A 23,280-nucleotide genomic window follows, 5' to 3' on the forward strand; every position below is an offset into this window, starting at 1 on the left:
TTGCAGTAGTTTGGGGAAGGGACTGCTCAGCTGTGGTGTTAGCAGTGCTTTGGATAAGCTGTGGATCTCAGACCAATCTCTGTTGAGATGTGAGGCTGAGAGCTGGAGTTCAGGACGCATATAATGTTTAGGATCATTTGTCGGAGCAGCAGTAGATGGGCCAACGGAGTCAGCTGGGTGTGGGGGGAGAAGCAGCGCTCTGTGCTTCTGATCCACAATCAGATGCTTGCGTTCAAAGTGCAGCATCTGTCACTTCCACTGTGATCAGATAGACCTCAGAAATGGAAACGAGAGATGGGTTGTTTAGAGAGTGTCTGTGATGCTGAAGAGCCAGGATTATTTTTCTCACCATCCCCGTTCTGCAGTGGCAGATTTAAGACCTGGGTTGTTAAGGATATTCTCTTACTGCCACCATTTAAACTCCCCAGTGTTAGAATTCATTGTGGCTTCGTGACACATCAATCTGAGCACGTCTTTGATGAGTAGCGTTTTCAAAGGCAATTAAATGCATGAAAATGGCAATTAGGTGCTGTGAAATGTTTCCCTGTGCTCCCAAAGCAAGAGTTGCCTGGTGTCTCCTGCAGTGCCTGAATCTGAAAGCCAGAAATGGGTGTGCGAGGCTTGAGTCTCTGCTTAGACACAAAACAGCAGAATCCTACTGCTGGGAGAGAAAACAGGTGGGATGGGAGATGCAGCAGAGCATCTCAGCAGGAGTGCCAAGTCTTGTCTGTTGCTCTCAAGGGGGTCAGATTCAGCTGTGCTTAAGGCATTGCTTTTAACTACACCCATGTGTTCCCACTGAGTCACCACAAAGATGTGTTCTGGACGCCGTTTCCTGGATGGTTCTGTGATCCTTAAGTGAAGGAAAAATTCTGTCTCTGACAGATGCCAAAACAGAGCTGGATTGGTACACTTATAAAGCTGACTTACTGTGCACGGAATTAATAGATTCCTATAGGAATGCTTCTTTAGCAGGTTATGGATTTTTTTGTTGCTGTTGTTTTGGAAGGCTGAGCATTCCCATAAGTATTTTTAAGAGTAGCCTAAGAAAAAAAGATCGGTTCAGTTCTTCTTCTTAACAATTCTCCTGGTGAGCTAACAAATCAAGCAGGTCCTGTTCCTACCCTGCTGAGATTACTGACTCTGCTAAGACTGTGTTGGAATATCTCCCAAAGAGGTCCTTGTAAGCCCTAAAGCAAATATGAGGCTGCACTAAAACACTGGAAAAAATGAGAGTGGAAAAGCACATACTGCAAAAGTATCTTTGCCTTCGTCTCAAGCAAATCCTCATATAAAGCTTTCCGATCTCTGACAGAAGGAGGAAACCAAATGTCAGGTTTTGGTGGCAAAGTTCAGTCTCTTCCTCTGTCTTCCATTACAAGAACAGTCTTGCCACTGATGGAAATGGATCAAGGGATGGCAGCAACCAAGAATAAAGCGTAGTATCACTGAGTGTGATTCTTCCTTATCTTTCTTTCTCTTTTCTTCAGCTGGATCAGTGTTTTCAGAAACAGAAACCACTAAAGGCAACCTAGTATCTGCAGGAAGCATTGCTCCTTGAACGGCACCGCCAAGTGCTGCACAGACAGTTGGCGTTTTGATACTACTATGAGGACTGTATACCTATAGAGATTGCATTGGTGGTACCCACATTTCTGCAGGCAAACAAAAATCTGTGTCTTCAGTAGAAAAGTCTGACTGTGATGGGGGGGGGGGGGGATGGCTTGCTGTTTGAGCTGGGGTGCTAATTTTATAAGAGTTTGATGCCAGCTCCCATTCAGTTTGTTCTTGAAAGGCATTCGTGAGCTGCTGGTTGCTTCGAGGGAGACTAAAACGCACTGTAGCGCTGGTTCTGATATCTGAGATGCTTCCATTTTACTGCCTACTTAGTGCTTCAGCACACAGAATTGGACTCTGGTGTACTGAGATGAGCTGGCATGGTGGTTAGGCTCTCCGTGCTGTGGGAGTGACCATAATGCTTATCTATGGCTTAGGAGATTCTGCTTGTGGAAGGGACCAAGACCCCACAACCTGCTGTTCCTGGGATGTACACAGCCTAGCTCCTTAGCTAAAAGGGAATTTCAGCTAGCTGTACAAGGAGATTAACACTAAGAGGATATGTAGGCTGCTGCCATGGGAAGCTCACCATCCTTTGAGTGCTTCTGACATAAAGCCCACTAAAAAGCTCTCTAAATGAGAAGGAGAAGCTCTGAGGAGTACTCTGTGTCTAGATGGCAAATGCAAAATGCTACAAATCCACATTTCTGAAGCAAGTGTCTGCGTTCTTGCTAACAGCAGAACTTCCTCCTGCTTCTGTCCTTGGATCAATCCTTTCCTTCATGTGTTTGTTGCTCTGATGGAAGGCCACGGGCTGAAGACATGCTGTTCCCTTGAAAGATGGTGTCAGTGTGTTCATTCTGTGCTAACGAAAGGAAATTCTGGCACGTGTTCTGGAATCTTGAACAGCCTTTCTTTCCCCAGTTTATTACTTAGACTGCAGAGTCACAGCCAGGATATGTTTTAGGGCAAGGCAGGCGTTTGTTTTTTCTCTGGGTCAGACCCTAAAGGTATCAGACTGCAGGTTGATCTTGTAAAACAACAACAACTATACCTTGATTGTGGTATTCCGTGATTGCTAATGAAGAAAGGGATGCTATCTAGTGATGGCCATATAATAGCTGCAGTTGGAGTTACTGCTGGGTAACAAAGCAGCCCTATGGCAGTCTGGCCATGTAAGGCCATTGCAGCTAGCACGAGTCCTGGGCAGGGGATCAGAACGGGATGTGTACCTGATCAGCAAAGCAGTTGGATGCTCATTTGGCTAAGGGTTGTGCTCAGTATGTAGATAATATTTTGGCTTCTCATACAGCAACTACAGAAGTCACATTCCTTCTTGTTTTTGCAGCTTAAAAATGTGGCTGGCTAGGCTATGTTATCATTCACTTTTTGTACTCTCTCAAGAATAGTTTGTTTTCTTGCCATCAAATGGAAGGACACAAAATCTTGCCTCGTGGAGCTGAAGTGAGAATTAAGATCCTTTACAACAAAGGATCCTCTGCAGTGAAATGATGCTGTTGTCTCTGGGTGGAGAGACGTAGCTTGGGTTGTGCTCTGGGTGTGAGCATGGCCCTCAAGTAGCCACAGCTCGTTTCCTGGTGGTAGTGCAGATGCCAGGCATGGCTTTGGCAGGTTTCTTGTTCTAGTAAATTATTTCTTGTATGTCACAGGCAGATGGCAATTCTTCCTTCCCCTTAGCCTTTGCTTTTGGCTATTTATTTCAACAGGAAGTTCCTCAGGGTGGGGATATTGTCTTACGTTATTATTATTAATAGACATTTGCACAATAGTTAGTGCTTTTCAAAGTGGAAATCATGGATCTCAGTGGACTGTGGGGGAGTTGTGGTGGCATTTAGAGCTGTATGTCCATCAGAAAGCAAGCTGCACCTAGGAAAGCTTGCAAAGGTCTGCTCTGGGTGCTACTACATAGCTAACATTTTTTAATGGGCAAAATAAATCCTCCAGAGCCTCTTCAGAAACGTTTTTGTTATCCCTCCTGTGTGTGTGTGTGACAGTTTTATAGCCAAAAAATGACCCTTTTTCCAGTTCTTTTTGGACAAGGGCCAGGAAATGAACCCGTTCAGCCAAACATTTCTTGTAACCTCGGGCGTTCTGGGTTTAAGCATTGGTGTGTCAGCTGCTCTTCTGCAAGTGGTCTTGGCAGGGATCTTTGCTTAGCGAGAGATGCGAGGAGATTCATGTTGGGATAACAGTCTGGAAGATCAACTGAGAACTGAGTATCCACGCTCATCTCCTCTGGCACTTTTAAAAGCCAGGGATGTAGAGCACAAAAGGAAGTTTTAGACTTGTAGTCAATTTTTTTGGTGTGTTCCTAGGAAATGAAATAGACATCTGAGCTGTCCTGCTCCTGAGCCTTTCTTGTGTGGTCTATGAGTGACCTGTCTTCCTGGTCTCACTGTATTCTCAATGCAGTAACTGTCCTTGAACTGCTCAAGAGCAGCACATGGTTCCAGCCCTGCAGATCTGTCACTGTTGAGCAGGAGATGCTGGATGTGCAGTCAGGCCGTGTTTTGGAAGAGAGAACAGAAACTGATCCAGGCAATCCTGCCTTTCAGACATATGCTTTGAGTAAAGTGCTTTTGTAGGGTCTGCTTAAAAGCAATTCCAGTTGCAAAGGACCCAACTCCATTATCCACATCTGCACAGAGTAACATCCCAGGTGCGGTGATGCACAGTTTGCTTCTGTGTGCCACTGAGGCTGGGTAGGAATGGCCTTGGTTCCTAGCGAGCAGTTTGTAACACCAGGAGCTGAAAGGGGTTTTCAGCTTTGGTTTTACAAATGCCAACACCCCGGCAAGGATGCATGCCAGGGAAAGCAGGAGATGTTTGAAGGATTAGGCCCTGAGTATGGATGCATGAAGCAGTTCAGGGGGGCTCAGTGAGACATTCTGCGTCTCGCTCTTTTCAAATAAATCAGCCTTTCTTGCAATGGAATCCGTGAAATGTGCTAATACTGGCTCTGGTGTTGATCAGGCTTAATGTAATAACCTCCCCTCCTTTTCACTGATTCTGCTGAGCAATCTGACGCACTTAGATTTTTTTTCTCCTGAATAGCTAATATTAGCCTCCAGATGCCTTTCTATTAAAAATAAACCTACCACCAAACTGCCTGAGACAGGAGCTAGGGAATGCTTTCCTGTCCTGTTGGGTACAATGAGATGGTCTGTATTAGAGAGAGGCTTCTATAAATAAATAACTGTGTTGAAAGAGCGTGGATATTTCTGGCATGGGCAGGTGCTGGGCGGTGTAAATCAGTACAGCTCCAACAGCTTCACTGCATTGGGTTCTGAGGGAACCACAAAGCTGGTCCATGATAGAAGGCCAGATCCTTCCCTGGCTCAAGAAGAAGCCCAAGGAATTGTTTTCCTCTCACCCAGCACATCATATACAGTTGAGTATTCCTCCGCACTGCCTCTATCGTACATGGGGGGCTGTTAGGGTGCAAACACCATTGAGCAATGAATGATCTGGGTGGCAATGGGGAGAGAAGGGAGCCTGGACAGGGAGAGGAGCAGGGATGGGGTTCTGCACTCACCGTCAGCTCGAGGGCTTCGTTCAGCAGGCCATTGCGTTTGCTGTGCAGGTAGGCATTGGAGCTGCCTGTCTTGGCCACGCGGATCCTCGCGAGCCGAGCTTTCTGCAGGAGGTACAGAGAAGCTTCAGTTAGACATTGGCACAGCTGTGCTGGCTGTATGTGGACAAAGGACGTTTCAGGGTGTCTCTGTAACTGAAAAGCCCTGGGGGTGGGAAGCAGGGGCACGTGGGATGAGGCTGCGGCCGAGAACAGCTGGCGCTGCTCTGTCTGCCTGAGTACAAATAGCTGAAGTGCACGATCTGCCAATGCTAACGGCCCTTCCAGAGATAAGAAAAAGGTTCCTGCAGATCTGTTTGTTCTTTCAGAAGTTATTAGTCACTTTTTTTGGGGGGGGGTAATACGCACAGCAACTTGTCAAGGTGCTTGTCTTGAGCTGAGTGACGTTTGGTAACTTGCTCCACTGTCCACATGAGTAGCATGGATTATTGACATAACGTTGGGAAATACTAACAAAAAGTCTGCATTCCTCATCCTGCAGCACAGAAAGGCACCTTATTTGTTCCTCTTGTCCTCTACACATATATCCTAATACAGGACTTGGGACGAGAACATGCATCTCTTCTCAAACTGACAGAAGTCATTCTGCATCAGCACTCTTCTCCCTTTCATTTCTCCCTGACCTTCCTGACCTCCAGAGGGACAAGTTAAAGGATAAAGCAGTCCAGAACAAAACAAGAAAGAAAAGCTAATAAGGCCCTCTTCCCTTTTGATCCCTCAGGTTTTCAGCTTCCCAGTTAATCTTTTCAAATGCTGTCTCCTTCTCCGTCAAGTGCTGATTTGCCTTTTTCTTTTCTACTGTTAATTTATGACTCAAACACCGCTAAAAGTAAATACATGAAATAGCTGTGGCTATTAAAAATAATTACATTGTGCTGTATTTTAAAATGCTGCATAATCTTTTAAATAACATGGAACTCGTGATTTTTTTCCCTTCTAATTAGAGGTGCTAATGGGTATGTGCTTTATGAAGAGTAAAGCCAAGAGGCAAATATCTGCAGCGGGTCCAGAGAGTGTAATAATTCTAGGAGCTCTATTACTGTACGTGCATGAGTGACTCTGGCTCTCAGCCTTTGGAAGATCTGTTGAACCTTAAGAGCATCTGCTTCAGCAGGCAGTTTCTCAGGAGACAACGTGTGCAGGATGTGGGTTGGCAGCCTTAATTAGGAGGCACAGGCTACGACCAGCCTGAAAAATAGGCATGCTTTTTGACACCCCAAAATGGGGGCATCCAAAATCGAGTTAGTTTTCTATATCTCACCTAGATTTCATCGTCCTGTCTTAACGTTAACTCTCCAAGTATAGGAGGGTGAGATGTCTGAAAGTTACCCTGTGCTGAAGATGCAATAAGAGCAGGAAATTGGTTCTTCTGTTTTTCTGAGGTCTCTCCTATCTGCCCTTGCTTTGGGACCTACACAGAAGCTGACCTCTGCATGAAAACGTGCAGAGACTGCAGACAGGCACTGCCTGAGCGTCGAGCTGAGCAGTTTGCATTTAAGTTGGCTCATTCCAGACTAAAACCCCCGTCTTCAGAAGGGCTTTGTGATTCAGACGCCCAAGTACAAGATGGAGAGATGTAAGAAGTCTGTCTGTTTCCAGAAGACTTCCTTTCCTTTTCCTTTCTGGGCTTGACAGAACATCAGCTCCTTTTGCTGCAGGAAGTACGAGTTCACAACTTGGGCACCTCGCAGACAGTGGGAATGGTTTCATCATCGCCTTCGGTTGCTATCATCATCAGTTCAGTCAATTGTTAAAGTGGATTCAGTCTTAGGCTCTTGTAATGAACATTATTCCCTTTGCCTCCAGGCTAACAGGAGATCAAATATTAATAGCTGTACTCCACATGGACTGGAGACGGTTCGTTTCTGAGGTCTGTTCTCTTTTCTCCTTTGAAATAGGGCCACTAGCTATCTTAATAATTAAACCCCACAGCTTTTGTAGTTTAGAACAGACGTTGTTATTTTAAAAAATGTCAGTGGGGCAGGGCAGAAATTAATCCTATTTTCCTCACGCAGAAGGCTGTCTGGGAGAGTCGCATCACCTAACCGTGCCTGCATCGTGATTAAATTTGGTAGATATCTTGATTAAGTCAGCTAGAGAAGTTAATTAAAATTGGTGCCTAAAATTGGTTTGGCCCTCCAGACAGTTTCCCCAGTTGGACTAGAAACGGTACAAAAGCCACGCTTCAAACCTGCTTGTGGAAGTGTGTTACTTGGAAAGCGTGCCAGCCAGGCAGTGCAAGCTGTCTGTGATGTTTAGGTACACACTTCGTGTTGGTGCAAGGTGCAGGATTCTGATTGCAGCTCAGGGCAAAGGTGTTTGCTCCTCACCTGTTTGTCAGAGCACGACAGAAGCTGAAGCCTTGCGCTTGGGGCACCCCGTGCAAGCTTTGCTGAGCAGTGTTCTATAGGGAACCCTGTACTTTGTCCTGTCCCGTATTTAACCTAGAGCATCAGGCTGATGGACTCCTCCTAATTGTGCCAGTTTGTAACACCTGCGGGTGCAGTTTTGTTATCTCCCTTTGTTTACACAGCTCAGTACTTCTGCTCTGCAGGACACCAGTGCTGGACTGTGGGCTTTCTGGCAGGCTGCTGCAAGTGTCTTTGGTGGGGATGGCTGCCTTCTGCATCTCCCTCGTGGATGTGACAGACTAAAGGTCGTCAGGGCCAGGCCTGAGATCACTGTTACTGAATATAACCCCTGCACCAGGAGTCTAAAAAAGGAAAAGAAAGCGGCACACTGTGTCTGCATGTGAAGTGGTAAGAGGAGTTGCTAGGAAACAGCAGGATCTCAAAATGCATATGACCTAATCTGGAAGATAATTTCTAGGATGAAAATAATAATACTAATGACAGCCACTTGCAGGTCGGCGTGATTAATTTGGTTGTCCTGGTGCACGTGTGTTCTTCAGAGCTGGGTGGAAGGCAGGTCTCCATAACTTCTGTCTCCTTGCTGCTTTGTAAGGAAGGAGGTTTGGGATAAGCAGCTGTGAAGCCCTGTCCATGTGAGGCAGTGGGGTGAGGTGGGGGCTGGCAGCACCCCAGGAACCTGCACTTCCCAAAGGGACTAATGAAGGAGAGAAAGAATAGCTGTCTTCATCTTCTAGCTGCTTTGGAGCAGGAAAGAAGCAGGAGTTGCAGGCTAGGAGAAATGCTTACCAGATGGCAGGCCCAGGAAACAGCTAATTATTATTTATTAATGATTTTCATCTAGTACTTATGGAGACGACGCTCACTCTTGATTTATGTGGTATTATAAGCTATTAAGTTACAACCTATGACATAATTTCACATTTGCCAGACATCTTCAGCTTTCCAGATCTTCAGTGCCTCTGAGCAAGGCGATGGAGCACGTGTGTCAGGTCCTGCTCCCTCCTTGGGCTGCCCCTGCTGTTAGCATCATCCTCCCTGTCTCACTGTATCTGCTAAAGCCACGCTAAGCATTCCTGGCAGAAAGTGCCACTGTGCTGGGCAATTAACAGTGCTTCGTGGTTTTCCTCAGGAGCTGTTAGTAGACTGTGTATAAGTAGTGCCATTGGTGACAGCTGCAGTCCAGTGGTGCAATGTGTGTGCCCTGCTGGTCTCTGAAGGCTGAAATGAAGCTCTTCTCCATAGTAATCAATAGAATCCTTTTGATTTTCCTTTCCGAGGTCCAATATCACAGCCATGCAGTAAATGCTCCGTTTTCCTGCATTTGTCTGCATCTGTGGCTAGCTTGGGTTTGCACTTACATTCTCAATGGAAAGGACATATTCCATATCCTAGAACTCACTATAGTTGAAAAGCAGACTGCACATTTAAATGGAGTTCCTGCAGACCTAACAGTGGGGCTCGGAGTATGGAATGGCATGAGGTATTTCCTTGTAGTGATGTCCTCACCTTCCCGAAATGATCTTGTCTGGGGTACCTTTGGCTCTGGTTTTAGCTCAAAATTTGGAAGGAATTCAGCAGTGAAATCAGTTTGTATTTCTGAGCAGGAACTCAGCACATGGATGTAACTCAGGAAGAGAATGGATTAAACCTTCATCTGGTGGAGATTAGTTTAGCCCCCCCCAGGCTGTTGTAGTTTTTCTTTGCTACGTGGAAAACAGAAAGTTATTCTATTAAAAAGTAATATACAATATTTAAATATTGTTATTAAAGCTGTCAGGAAGTTAAATTAATCTACTGCCTGTAGAGTGCTTTCTTCAGTACAGCCAAGTGATGCTCATCCATCCTAGTTAGGGCTCTGGGAAGCTGCTATGCCAACTTTAGCAGAGCTTGGAAGCAGGCTGGGCTGCCAGATTAGGACTCAGGTCATTACATGCATTTGAAGAGTGTGTGAATAACAGCTGCTTAAAAAGCAAATGGCCCATATAATAAGTACCAGTGGTTATTCTCCTAACCCTCATTCCGTCTGGCTGTTGCAGTAGGCAGGCAATGGAGTTACTGCAGAGTTGGAAGAGTTGATTTCTGCAGGTAATCTTTCTGTCACTTCAAGTTTTTTTCCTTTTAAGAAAGGAAGTGTGTGCATTTGGACTTTGCTCCTCCGAATTCTTTACATTAAAATATTCTGCCATGTGCTTTTGTGGGGGAATGCTGTAGAGCTGTGTATGAAAACTAGGCTGTGTAGAGCTCCTTATATTCCTATACAACTTGGTAGAACCTCTTACAATCGGACCTTGATCTTCTTTTGGACCTCTTCATTACCATCCAGAGAGGAACTGTTCCCCTCCCCAACTCTTTGGCTCACTTTTAGTCATAACTTACCCTGGGCACCATTAAAGCAACAGAACATCATTTCAGGTGTTATTGCTTCATCTTCTCCAAGGCTGAAGATGGTGTTCAACCTACTTACAGAACAATGCACAGAACACGGAGCTTAATGGATCTCAACTTCTGTACTGGTCATAGGTACTCTGGCTGATGAAATGGAGCTTTGGAAAGAGCCCAGTTATGCAAAACTTGGCTTGGGACACACATTGGTTGGAAGTCCCTGGAGCTCTGAGGCCGGTCCCTTCCTGCTGCCAACTTCCTTTTGTACGCTTTCATGACGAACTTAAGCTCTGGATGAACGTTAGTGAAGCTCTCACTCCTACAGGGCATCTATTTTAGAGCCTCATTCATCTACTTTGAAAATGTCTTCCGATTTCCAGCCTGCGTGTATTTACCACCAGGTTTAATTAGCTGCCATTGCATTGACGTTTTCTGTCTACGTAGACCATTCCCTTTCTTGTCTTCTGCTCTTTATTCACAAACCCATCCCGTGGTCACATCTGGTAGATGAAGGCTTATGGAAGAATGTGTGTCACAGCTCACGTCTTCACACTGACAGCCACAAAACATTGGCTACATGCCTTGATTTGGCAAACATCAAGGGAAAAACCTGCTTCTTGTGCTATATCGGGCGCTGGAGCGCTCTCTGGTTTGTCAGCAGAAAGCTCTGCAGTTGTCATGGTTACTCACTTTTCTGGCCCTTGTTTGTGCATTCCAGCATTGTTGCACGTTCCTAGCAGAATGGCTCCTAATTGTCCCGACTCAGTTACCAACCAACGGATGTTTCACACGTGGACAGAAACGCACTGGCGGTGGATGCTGGAGCTCCCGGACAATGCGTAGAATTACTCTTTATTATTGTATTTGTTCAGAGTTAATGCTGAGTTCGGTCTAAATGGCTGCACTTACATGGGGAACAGGTGGCTCAAATTACCGGCAGGCAGTGGGCTGCATAGTAAATAGAAGAGTTCTGCTCTACTGCGACAAAGGGAGACAAGAGAAACTATTTCCGAAGGAGCAATTTGTGGTGACTCGAGCTCCTCTTTCTTCCTGCACAATGCTTGCAGGCAGGCCCTGACTTCCCCATAAAGTGTTCTGAAAACTGCCAGCAGCTCCTGGTGCTCTGCTTGCTGCTGGGGATGGCCGGGAGAACTGCTGTGCAGCAGCTCTAATGTGTAGATGTAAAATCCGGTGCGTGGATGGTATTGCTACGAGATGGTTTTGTTTTATAACCCGGTACGTGCGCATGAACTGACGGCAAGGAGCCACTGAGCCAGGAAGAGAAGTGGATTAATCCCAGTTTTATGCTTAAGGAAACCTGAGTCACAGCGAGGGAGGTTTGGGAGGGTGACGCTGCTGCAGCATCTGTGTTTGTCAGAACAATGAGACGGGCTGTGGTGGGGAGACAACAGAGGATGGCAGGCTCCTGTTGGTGCCCAGAAAGGGCCTGCCTTGTGCTGGTTGAGAGCTTGATCTGATGCTGGAGATATCCTCTGCTACTGGTTGATTGGATTTTCATGACCTCCGATGCGTTCTGAGTCAGACTTTGCAGGCCACAGCTGCTGGGCGGAGTGGGAGGAGTGGAATAATGAGATTTGGGACTTTTCAAGTTGGGCTGTGAAAGGCATCTGGGAGTGTTTGCAGAGGAGTGCTGCGGAGGACCCGAGCGATGTGCTGGCAGGCTGCAGGGCTTCCCCATCCATCCAACAGACCGGGGCACGCAGAGACCTCTGCTGCCATCGCAGCACCACGTGTCTCAGGGACAAATGTTGCTCTTCATCTGCTAATTGCTGGCGTGGCACAAGTGAGCAATGGCAGTGAGCTTTATTTCTACTGCTACCTGTTTTATTGCCTGTGGATACATCCGTGTCCCTTAATTTAGACATAACCACGCGTTGCAGTTGGCACAGGGGTGTTGTGTTTGGTGTGTAGATAGGACTGCTTGGATGCTACTCAGCACACTTGATTCTGCATTACTGAAGTGCAACAGGAAAATAAGTAATTCACAGAGGTAACAGCAAAGATTCGGACCTCCAGAACCCACATCCAAAGCTTGATGGCATTTCTGGCTGAATGCTTTTGCATGCTGGTCTCCTTGACAAGGCAATTTCAGATTGCATTTATTTAGACATCTGGGATGAGGCAGGCAACCTCAGCCATTACAAATCCTACCGACTGTGCTACATAATGAGCCATCTGGCCAGAGCTGCCGCACAGCCCGGCTCCAACAGGTGGGAGTGGGTACCTGCTGTGAGGAGCTGCCCCAGGATGGATGCGTCGGGTTCCTGAGCATTGTGGCTGTTACCTGTTTATGGCTGAGATGTGACGTGAAAGGGCCCCAAGGCTTGAAACAAACGCAGAGAGGCTTCTGGATATCCGTGGATGTGATTTAAGCTGGGCGTTGGGTCGGCAGCAGGCTTGGTGTTTAGATAAATGGGCTTGCTTTGCAGGATAAACCTATAAGCTCTAGCTTGCTGATTTCAATCGCTGCTTTCAGTGGATGGGGTAGTTACATCTAGTTGCCTTATGTAATTTGGCACCCAGGGATTTCAAACTGGCTGAACTGGTGGAAAATTCCTCTCTCATAACACCCAGGAAAGCAAGCGGTGAGGGAGGGCTCCTGGCTGCCTGGTTGCTTTGTTCCTCCTCCTGAGCTGTATTAGGGGATGCAGCAAACACTGACCCAGCCCAGGAAAAACTGAGATCTCTCTTTAAAAATCAAAGCAAAAACAAAACAGAAACTCTTTTCTCCTTGTCAGTAACTGTTAAATATCAACAACAGCGAAAGCAGATTCCATGAAGGTTCATTATGGTTGGGGGGAAAAAAAAAAAAGAAAACACCAACAAAACAAAAAAACCCCAAACCATGTTTTTTAAATGTCAGCCAGCTCCAGATTTAACCTTACTGTTTCTCTCCCTCCTGAAGTTCCCAACCCCATCCCCTGCTGGGACTGAGTCACGCTCTGTCGCTGAGCTCCCAGCTCTGCTCTGCTCGCTGTTTCTGGCCGTTCTGTTCCATGCTCTGAATGAAGCTCGCTAACCCACCTCCAAAATTTAGGGTGTCAGCTGAGAAACAGAACATTTCAAAGCTGACTCCCATGCTCTGTAGAAAATCAATTATTATAATGGCCCTGTTATTGACGGGTGTGTGGGCTGTCTTTCTCATGGGTGAGATGATGACATAAATCTGGGACTGAGCACTCTCTTCGTCACCACTTTCCCTCTTGGCAGCACTGTGGCTGCTTCCTGCGCCTCTGGGAGCGACGGCAGCTCTGGAACAGGCTGTTTCCATTGTGCCTCAATCAGATATCTGCATCCTTGCTGTCCCTTCCTTGTGGCTGAAGCCCCTCTCAGCATCTCCATAGTTACCTCTGCAGCCATAGCTGTGTGTGCGCAACCATCTCACGAGGAGCTCTGTGCTCTGGAGTAACCTTCCTCCATCTATTTCCTCTTGTCAACTTCCATCTGAAAAGATAGGGCTTTTCCCTTGCCCTGCATCCCTTTCTTTGCTGCTATTGGCTGTGTGATGGAATGCTTTAATTCCCCCACCAGGCAACGTGTCCGTTCCTCTGCCTCACCTTGTCTGTACGTCTGCTTTTTGACAGCTGAAGTTCCAGCTTTCAGTCCCACGTTGCAGTTGTATGGGAGAGCTGCTCTGCAGTACAGTTTTGCCCAGGTAGCCCTTTCCTTGCCTATATTGGGGGCTTTCAGCTCTTCTCTGGAAGCGTATCGCTTATGGGATGAAATGAGAAGGCTTTCTCAAGGCTTCTGCAGTACAGTGCCTGTTCTCATGGGATCAGAGGGCACCAATAATAAACGAAATGAATTGGATGGACTGAGAAATTACAGTCCTCAAAGGCATTCTGACTGGAGATCTGAAACCAAGCGCTGTGATTTCTCACGTTTTGTATTCATTGGGGCTTCAGTTTCAGCCCCGAGAAATGCACTGCTAAAGCCAGGCTCATCCCTCTGAGATCATCAGCCATTCCACTGTCTGCGCTCCATTTGCAGCCCTCCTAAAGGACAAACACACTTCACAACGGGTTTTCCACAGTGCTTGAACCTTTACATTGCTTCCTCCCCCTCTGCACGAGCGTGGGGAGCGTACTTCACTGTGCAAAAGGCCCCTGCTGTGAACTCCTGGGCTGGTTTGGTTTGATTTTGTTCTTACCCCAATGGAGGTGGGGTTTGCTCAAAGCAGATCACCCTTACGGGGCTTGTGATGATTTTGCAGTCCAGAACATTGCAGCACACATTGGGAGAGCCACGTTGCTGCACTGACCTCTGGCCATGTTTATTTTCCTCACAGCTGTATTTTTGGCAATCTTTCAGCCACGCACTTCTTTACTATCCCGCTCAGGTGCCAGTAACGTTGTCATTTGGGGGTGTTATCTGCACAGTCTCTAACTTGTAAGCAATTGACTGTTTGGGTTTTCTTGTTGCTGGTGAAGGAGCAGCGTGCCCTGCAGCCGCCCCTGGCTGCTCTGCCTTCTCTCTATGGGGCAGAGAGGCACGAGGAGCCATCCCCAGGCCAGCACCAGACACACACTGCAAGCTGAGTGCAGCGAGGGAGGCACCAACACTACCTGAATTACAAAGTCATTCAATTGTCAGGCCTGTGAAGTGTCAAATTCTCCTTTAAAACCAGAGGCTGTGACATTCAGTGAGGAACAGCACTGCTTCAGTGTCAGGAAGGTCTATTCTTAGCATGTCAGTAAAAAAAGGGGAAAAAAAAAGTCTTTGGGGGGAGAAAAAACCAACACAATTTTACCAAAGTGAACCTTGTCAGACATGATCAATTTGTCTCCCATTCGGAGTGACCTGGTCCTTGCTGCCTGCCAGAGAACAAACCTTGATGACACAGCACAATAAATTAAGATTGCCAGATCTCCCCGTAATTAATTTTCTTGCAGTGCAGGTTTGGCAAGGAATAATTTACCTCCGAGCTGACTAAATCACTGGTGGAGGTGGCTTTGTTTTGCTCTCTGCTCTTTCCCCCCCCCTTCTTTTCAAGGAGCCTTTCTCCTTGGCTGCTATAACAGCCACCCCCTGTCCCCTCACTCACACTCCAACCTTCAGCTCTCAGCATCATTTCCCCCCCCCCCCCCCCCACCTTTCCCCCAACTGGACACTCTTGCAGTACTTTTGCCTCAATTATTTCTCACTGGACAACTTCATCTGAGTTCATGCCAAGAGCAGAATGATCCATAGCCTGGGCAGCCTTCAGACTCACTTGTCACAGCTACGATTCTTGGAATCAGTGCTTTGGAAGAAGTTCAGTTTATAATAGTAACGTAATCTAATCCTCAATTAAAGGAGAAAAAGAACTTATTTAGCACGCTGTGAACTTAGGGAAGATGTCTGTGCTACTTCTTCAAAGCTGTGTGTCCTCAGCTCTGCTTGTAACAAGCTGGGGGATGTATTCAAGGGCTGAGAAAGCGCAATGAGCTGTATCCAGCCGTCCTGAAAAAGCCACATAAACGTCTTTGTGACTCTAATTAGATGGGGACGGAGTCCTAACTATTACTGCACTTCTATTCCCAGAGAAGAGATTTAATCACTGCAGGTTGATGCTGGAACAAGGCTGTTACCAAAGCAGATTCTGCTCTCGCCTGTGTGCGTCCTGACCATCCCCGGAGAGACGGCCATCCGCGTGCTGCTGGCCTGCTGGCTGCCTTTAGTATTCATGCAGTGGAGTTCATGTGGAAATGAGTCCCGCTTCTGACCTGAGAAAACTTTCTCAGCCCAGAAATTAATCCGATAGCAGGGGAATTAGAAATTCAAATGGGGGGAATTATACACTGCTTGTCAATATAGCGGACCTCATAAAAGCTGCCATCAATCATATCGGCATCAGCCGTGGCGATACGTTTCCTTTGCCATCAATGGGAGCGTAGTCCAATGAATAAAGGAAAAAAAAGGAAAACTGGGACACAACTTCAGCATGCTGCCTGGCCAGAGCAGCCTCAACCACAAGCACGGATCTGGAGCTGTTTTTTGGAGCTGCTTTGCAATGTCATCCGTGGTTGCGTGCGCCCTGTTTGCCGTGTGCCCGGTGCAGCTGAGCGCCCCTTACCTTCTGTGCCCGGCGCTTGTCGGCACGCTGGTTCTGGTGGTAGATGCGGCTGAAGTTGGAGACGATGACGGGAACGGGCAGGGCGATGACCAGCACCCCGCTCAGCGAGCAGATGGAGCCGAAGATCTTCCCGGCGATGGTCTTGGGCACCATGTCACCATAGCTGGGGGGGAAAACACACACAGGGGAGGTTCCCCTTTCAGACCCGTGCAATGGCTCCCAAAGCATTTTCAGGTTCTCTGAGCAGCAACGCGAGCATCCAGACAGCAAAGCTTAGACAAGCAACCAACCCCCCATGCTGTTGACCCAGCAGTGGCCTCACACCGTGCTTTGATGATGGCTTGAGCTAAACCAGTGGAGGGCACTGCTTGTAGAGTGGATGTGAGCTGCTGAGCACAACACATTTGCAGCTCCGCTCAGTTGCACCCACCTCCCTGTGTAAATGAGCCCTAACAACACTGTGCATCTCCTTGGGACCGGGTTCATATATTTTCATTCCCCTGTATCAAGCTGCAAGTGAGGACTGATTTACACTTCTGTTTCAAAACGCCGCAGTTCCCTCGCTGTCTGTGCATTTAGAAAGGGAAGGTTCATTCAAAGCCTGAATTCAGGAACGGCTGAATTCTCAGGAATAAATCCAAGTGAAAAATGCTCAGACTTCTGTACAGAGTCTGACCCAGCAATCTTTTCATTAACTGTTGTTACTTGTATGTTAAATACTACCAGCAGAATCAGAGATGAAATAATCCGTTTTACGCAGATGGAAGGTCATGCTGGCTCAGGTTCTTTAGATTGCACATAACAAATCACTGCTCTGTTAAGTGCTTTTTTGTTGTTGTTTTTTGCAATTTGTGGCTTTTATTTTGCAAATTACAAAAGTTGTCTGCAGGAGTTTTATACTTCAGCTTTAACATCGACTCTAAGTAGAGAAAGCCAACGTGCTTTGTATTGTGGCCACTCAGTAATGCAATGGGAAGGAGTGTGGCTGTCGTCCCCCCATGGAAAACGTGGTGCTGAGTGTGCTGCGGGTCTCAGGTATTCGACTGGCTGCCCTGGCTCACTGGGTGCTGTGTGACAGCAAAGGCAATTGGGCTTTCAACTTCTGACTTACAGTCTGGCCTGACACAATCTCTGTGTGGCATCCCAGGTGATGGGACCTCTTAACTGTGACCAACTGCACCTCACAGCCCAGCTCCTGGTAGCCAGGTGGGCATCAGAGGTCAGCAAGTGCAGATGTTGCTGCCCTGAGCTCAGCCAGTGCATGGAAACCTCCACTGGAGACTCGTTCTCCTCTGCAGTTTGCCCTCTATGAGTGCATCAATGCTCTCTTCTGCAAATGGTTGATGGGCAAACGGGAACCCATTCAGAAGTGGAGCTCCTTTGTGGCTGATGCCCCTAGAGCGTGGCAGGAGCATGGTTCTCATAGACACTGACTGAATTCACAGGCCTTGGTTCAGTGAGCCATTCAGTAGGTGTTTTATTTTAAGAAAAAAGGAAAAACAGGTTTGGCACTGAAATGGCTGTGTGCAAACCACTGGAGGGCACGAATTCCCACAGTGCCTCTGTGGCTACGCAGGTCAGGCTGTGCTGCAGGAAACCCCACTGCAGGCACTGCTGAAGTTTTGTAGGAGACAAGAAAATGATGCTAGAAGTAAAGGCTGGGCCCTCCGAGTGGCAACAAGTGGCTTCCCTTTGCTATCAGACGGCGTTTGGGATTTCTTTGGGATATTTTGGTGTTTGATGGAGCAACTATTGAAAAGTAAAGTGATTTATAGCTGGGGCTTTATTTTTCAGGCATCACTCACGAAGGCTGAATTGTTCCAAACAGAATCCTTCTGCATTCACCTGCACTCAAACCCCTCGCAATGCCACAAATCAATACCGTGCTATTTATGTCTGTTAACTTCCTAGCTGCTGCTGCCGCTTTATGCCAAGATAGTTCTGAAGCTCTTGCCAAGTGACAAGGTCTTCTACCTCATTTAACACTGTTCTAAAAAAATCTTTCTCCTTTTTTTTTTTTCTTTTTCCTGCTGCCCCTTAACACAATAGGGCTGAAAATTAATCACATGCCTCAAACATGATCTTGGTGACCTGGAGTACTGAGAGAAAGCCCTTCAGTGCATTTGTACAGAGCATAATGATCAGCGTCTGGCTCACAGTCTCGCTGAGTTTTCTCCTTACACCCAGGCTGAGTTTCCTCATTACTTGTGACTTCAGAGCAGATGCTTTAAACACCCTCAGGGAAGATCTGGGAGTACGGAGAAGGATTTTTCTGGGGAGGTGCAGAACTTTGTCTGCAAAACCATTACGAGAGATGCCGTGATGGGAAATGTGGCACTGGCTGGAGCAGGTGGCACAGGTGTGGGAGTGAGAACTTCTCCTCCCAGTGCCGACTCCTCTGCATCTGCTGCAGAATTACCTGCAGAGGGATCGCTGTTGGCTGGGGGGCTCTGGGGCTGTATAAGGGGCTCTGGGCCATATGGGGCACATTGCAGCGGTGTTCTTCAGCTCTGCTGGGCTACTGACCTACAAGGGAAACGTCAGCAACAATGGGACGCGTCCTAGCTTTGTGATCAGAGTGCAGTGCTGCTGTGCTTTGGTGACTCGGGCCATTTTTAGATGACCTATTCTTAAAAAGAGAAATTCATTCAGACCTTCAGGGTTTCTGGGTTAGCTCCAGGCGTGCATTCCTTTCAGCACTGTTGCCATGCTGGGCTTCGAGTTCATGCCTTACTCTGACATCTGCAGGGCTATTTTTTGCTCTGTATTTTCTCCAGGTCTTGCTGTAAGGGAAGAGGCACAAGGCAGAATACAAAGCTGTAGTGGCGTTCAGACCTGAACTGCATTTGATGAGTGTTGCCAGGGTTGGCTCAGGGCTGGAGCAGAGACTGCACTCTAATCCTGTTGAGGAAGCTGTGTGTGAATGTCAGTGCTGCAGATGTGAGGCCTGCCTTTAACTTGGGCTGGGATGGGGCTTGGATGGAGCCAGTAACTTGCTGTCTTTCTGCTCCTGCTCATACTGACATACATGTGGCTCCTGCAATGTTAACTACTGAGTGACAGTTTGCTTTTGTCCTGAATGGTGCGCAGTACTAATAGCCACAGGGCATCTTCATAACAGAGGCAGTGCCAAATAATCTCAAGTATTGGATTTCAGTTAGCACTAATGGAGTGTTTTTAAACCCAAACTTTTTTTTAATGGAATGAAAGAACCCCACTTTCCCATTCATTTGTCTAGGACACGGCCACTTGTCACCTAAAATAATTCTTCTACACAAAGTGTGTTTTAAGTAATTCATCAACAAGCTCATTAGAGCAGGAAGAAGATAGAAGAGCGAGGTAATGATTAACATTCAGAGGGTCTAACGGGATGCTCGAGCCTTTAATACAAACAGCAGAGGCCACAGATTGGATAGATTTTCCCGTGACCTTTCCTAAATCGTTTCAGCTTTTTGGACCTCGGTTCCCCATTGCTGAAATGGCATTTGGTCGCCTGCTCTGCCCGTTAGGTTGGGTGAGGTTGTAAATGCCCTGAGTGCACCCAGCAGAACCCCAACTGCTGCGTTACCAGCATTAATAATGCAAGGCATTGCAGAGAAAGCTGGAGGCAACAGCCTGCACATGGCTGTGGGCACAACCAGGGATAAACGCTGAGAATTGGCCAGGTTAGAAGTGGAACATGCCTGGAGGTAAACATATTTGCTGTTTATTTTGCCAGAAATGCAGTTGGACGGCGGCAGATCGGCCAGCTTGCAGCTGCTGAATTGGTTGTTCTGCTCACTGCCTGTGCTACGCTGCACCTGCGGCCGTGTGCTGCTGCACACAGAGGTGTGTGACCCACAGGTGCTCTGCAGCTTCAGCATGTTTACCCCATGTTTAACGTGGCAGGGCTGTTCTCCTTCCTGCTGTTCCTTTGCAGACAGCAGCAGTTCCTTCCCAGGAAGCTCTGTGGGCACTGAGGCTCACACCCACAGTCCGCGTGGTGTAAAATTCAAGTAAAGCCTCCCAGCAAACGAGCCAGAAGCAAAGCATTAGGAAAGCACTTCTAAGTGCTCAGCCCGTAGGCTGGAAAAGGCTGTGAGTACAGAGCTTCAACATTTTATTTATTTGTTTTGGGACGTCTTTGTTCTTGGAGTATAAAAGGGGTTCATATGGCACGCACTCTAATTAGCAGCTATTAGCCCTGGCAGCATAATGTGCTGCTGTTTTCCTCTCTGTCAATGAAGAAAATGTTTTCAAATAGAGGTCACTGCTTCTGAGCTCTGGTTTTAGCAGCAGAGGTGTCTGGACGCTGCTTAGCTCCTCCAGCTGGAGACAGCAATAAATAAGGTGCTGAACAGCTCATCAAATGACTCACTCTAAAAATAGACTCTCAGCAGCATTTCTGGTGATCTTTTCTCCCTGTGCAATGCTCACAGCCCTACAAATAGGGATCTGTAGTAACAAACAGCACTGTGGGGACAGGGAAGGAGCTTTGCAGAGGATGCTCTTTTCCAGCAGCCCTCTGTTATGCCAGCTTTCCAGGCAGTGTGGGTATCAGGCTTAATGCTCATAAAATATTATCATTGTACGGTTATTGTTTCTGCTGGTTCCTGTGATGTAGAGGAGATAAGATTGCAATTGACGTTTGGTAAGCCTGCATCCCAACGCCTCTCTTGGCAGAGCAGCCACGTGCTGCTTCAGATCATTTTGCTGTTGTGCCTCATAATACCATTAACAGCTCTCTGAGAGTTTCTTTCTCTCCAACCTTTTGCCCAGTGCTGTAAGGTCAAAAGGCACAGAGTCCCTCAAGCCCTTACAATCTGCTTTTAGGACAATAAGGACAGAATAACAATGCAATGTGTTGCATTGTGGAATATGACCTGGAATGCCTTTTACACGAGAGAATAAAGGATGGAATTAGCGTGTAGCATCCCAGGTGTGAGAGAGCCTTTTCTGTGCTGAAAGTAAATCACTCTGCCCTGCTTTGATGAGCAGAAAGGGGAAAAATGTCTAAAATTCAGCCAGAAAGTCTCAGTCACAATGTGAGGCTGTGTGTGTCGTATTTGACAGCTCAGAGGAGCTGATGTCCCTCTGTTTAATAGGTACAAGTCCAAGGTAATTATGCTAATGCTTCTTTGAACCTCCAGTGAAATAATGGTCGTGTCACTTCCAATGTTGCAATGAAAACAAAGGCAAGTATTACTCATTCCTTCCTTGTTTTTGCACATGACAAATGAACAGGGGTTTAAAAGCTACAGCGCGGGACTGGTGCCAGTCAGATCTTCCCTTTAGGGTTTCATTCCCTCTTCCTCTGCCCTGTTCCCAGCACTGTGTGCCCTGCTGGATGTAGCCCACCAAAACCAGAGCTCCCAGACCTCCCACGCGCCACGTTCCTCCCCAGCAGTGTTCATCCTGTCACCTATCCCAGATCTCTAAAGGTGCTATTGCCATTTTCAGCATGTATTTTCAGAGCTGTCTCAGGCAAGCGCTGTGCTGATTGGTTCGTCAGTATTGGCATGACGTTTTCAAAATGCAAGGTTGTTTTGAGATCGTTTTGTGGTCACAGACCATGGGGTGTCAGTGGGGATGGCGTGGTGCGTCTCATGTCAGCTTTTCCAGCATCCTACACCCAGGCAGGGTGCGATGCACCGCTGAGCACCTGAGCAGCCAACACGCGAGGACTGTGAGCAGGCTGTCGAGTGACAGACTGGAGTGGCAGTCTGCTGTGTCTGGAGAAGTGCAGAGTGATTTCATGCTAGGCTTCTCTTACATTAAATATACTTATCTTCTGCCTTGTTTCGAGCTGGGCAGCTCCCCAGCTGGGTATTCAACTTCTGCAGTATTTGGCTTGGGTTTTTACACCACTGTTTTCTTTTTTCTCTAGCATATTTTAGCTGTTAATGTTTACACGGATGCTCTCATCCTCCCTGGATATTCTGCTGAAATTACATCCAGCAGCCAAGCTGTGAGGGGCTGTGTTCTGTAGATGCCTATCAGCAATAGCGGCAGGAGCTTATCTGCAGCACTCGGGCTGGTTTGGGCTTTGTGAAGAGTTGTGGTCAGCAGTTGCTTAGTGGGGGGGCTTTGACACAGTGTTGGATGATAACTGTCGATGCTGTTCAGCCCTTTTCTCATTCCAATGAAAGTGAAAGTGCAATGCAATGAGAAGATGGAGCGTCTCAAACTGAGAGGGATTCCTTACAGTGCCAGAAGCTGTTGTGTAGAACTAACTGGCTCAAGATAACCGTGGGGAACTTAGTAGAGTCAAGAAAGGACTGGTCAGCAGCAGTTTCCAAGGTGGAAAATAATGGCTCAGAGGAGATGCAAGTTCTGCTGCTTCTCTACCAGTAGCAGTTAGGAAGAAGGGCAGGTTGTTCCCTAATGGTTTGCATGGGGTGATTTCTGCTCCTGGGCAACCCACACCAACCCTCCTCAAAGCCATATTGAGGCCTTAGGGTGGACTTGGGTCAGTTGTAGCCTGCCCACTCCTTGCTCCAGAACCGTGACCCAACTGTGGAGGTCTTTGGTAGCATCTGGTGGCATAAACGTTCCTTACAACAGCATCGTTCTCTGCCTAAAGCAACAGCAATGTTTATGTAGACTCAGGAATAAACTGAGTCAGTTATTGAATACACAGAGTGTTAAGAATACTTAATATATGCACACACTGGTTCCATTTATTCTCCTTGGCTTGGATCGACTTCTCAGCCTGTAGGCTGTTAAAACAGATGGTCTGAATTTGGGTAACATTCAGACCTTGAGTTTAAGCTAAAACTAGAATTCCACTGGCAAGGAAAGTAGGTCAGAAAGCTAAAGCCCCTACTCCTAAATTGATGAAAGGCTTCTAATCAAGCATTCTCTATTACTAATCATTAAAAGGAGCGGGGGAAGGAATGTCAGAGACCTTAGAAGAAAGGGCTGCAATGAGAGCACAAGCACCCACTCCTGCAAGGACCGTATGCCCACCGCTGCCTTCTGCTGAGCTGGGGCAGCTGCAGCACAGACATTTCTGCACGGGGCCCTGAGGGGCTGCATCTTCTGCCTTGGCTGCAGGGGTGCTGGGAGAGCTGCTTTGCATATCCCCTATTGGTACCTTCACGCTAATGATCTCTTCCACGCTACTTCTGTCATCCACCTGACTCAGGTTCTGTAACCTCATTGCCTCTGCAAACCGTGGCTCTCACCATACCTGAGACTTTCTGCCAACGATTTCTTTGCTCTTTTTCAAACATGTGCTAGCTGTTAAAAACCCCTTCATTGTAGCCAGAAGGGATTATTCCCAGCAAATGGGGAACGTG

At 47.2% G+C, this 23,280-nt stretch overlaps 1 protein-coding gene and 1 long non-coding RNA gene across 7 annotated transcripts in view; one reads left to right on the plus strand and one right to left on the minus strand.

Moving 5' to 3' along the window:
* Nucleotides 1-23,280, minus strand: part of KCND3 (potassium voltage-gated channel subfamily D member 3) — a 99,109-nt gene that overhangs the window by 12,839 nt on the left and 62,990 nt on the right. For all 6 annotated transcript variants that reach the window (XM_046904073.1, XM_046904074.1, XM_015298879.4 and 3 more), the window contains 2 exons: nucleotides 16,001-16,163; nucleotides 5,114-5,215 (listed from right to left, as the gene is read on the minus strand). In XM_046904073.1, the coding sequence (XP_046760029.1) occupies nucleotides 5,114-5,215; nucleotides 16,001-16,163 (265 nt within the window). The remainder of the gene's footprint in view (nucleotides 1-5,113; nucleotides 5,216-16,000; nucleotides 16,164-23,280) is intronic.
* LOC107055191 overlaps nucleotides 4,855-23,280 on the plus strand; it is a 77,656-nt gene continuing 59,230 nt past the window's right edge. Inside the window, exon 1 of the long non-coding RNA XR_005841898.2 lies at nucleotides 4,855-4,968. This is a non-coding gene — a long non-coding RNA (uncharacterized LOC107055191). The remainder of the gene's footprint in view (nucleotides 4,969-23,280) is intronic.

The sequence above is a fragment of the Gallus gallus genome, chromosome 26 (genome assembly GCF_016699485.2).
Source record: "Gallus gallus isolate bGalGal1 chromosome 26, bGalGal1.mat.broiler.GRCg7b, whole genome shotgun sequence".
NCBI classification, from domain to species: Eukaryota; Metazoa; Chordata; class Aves; order Galliformes; family Phasianidae; genus Gallus; species Gallus gallus.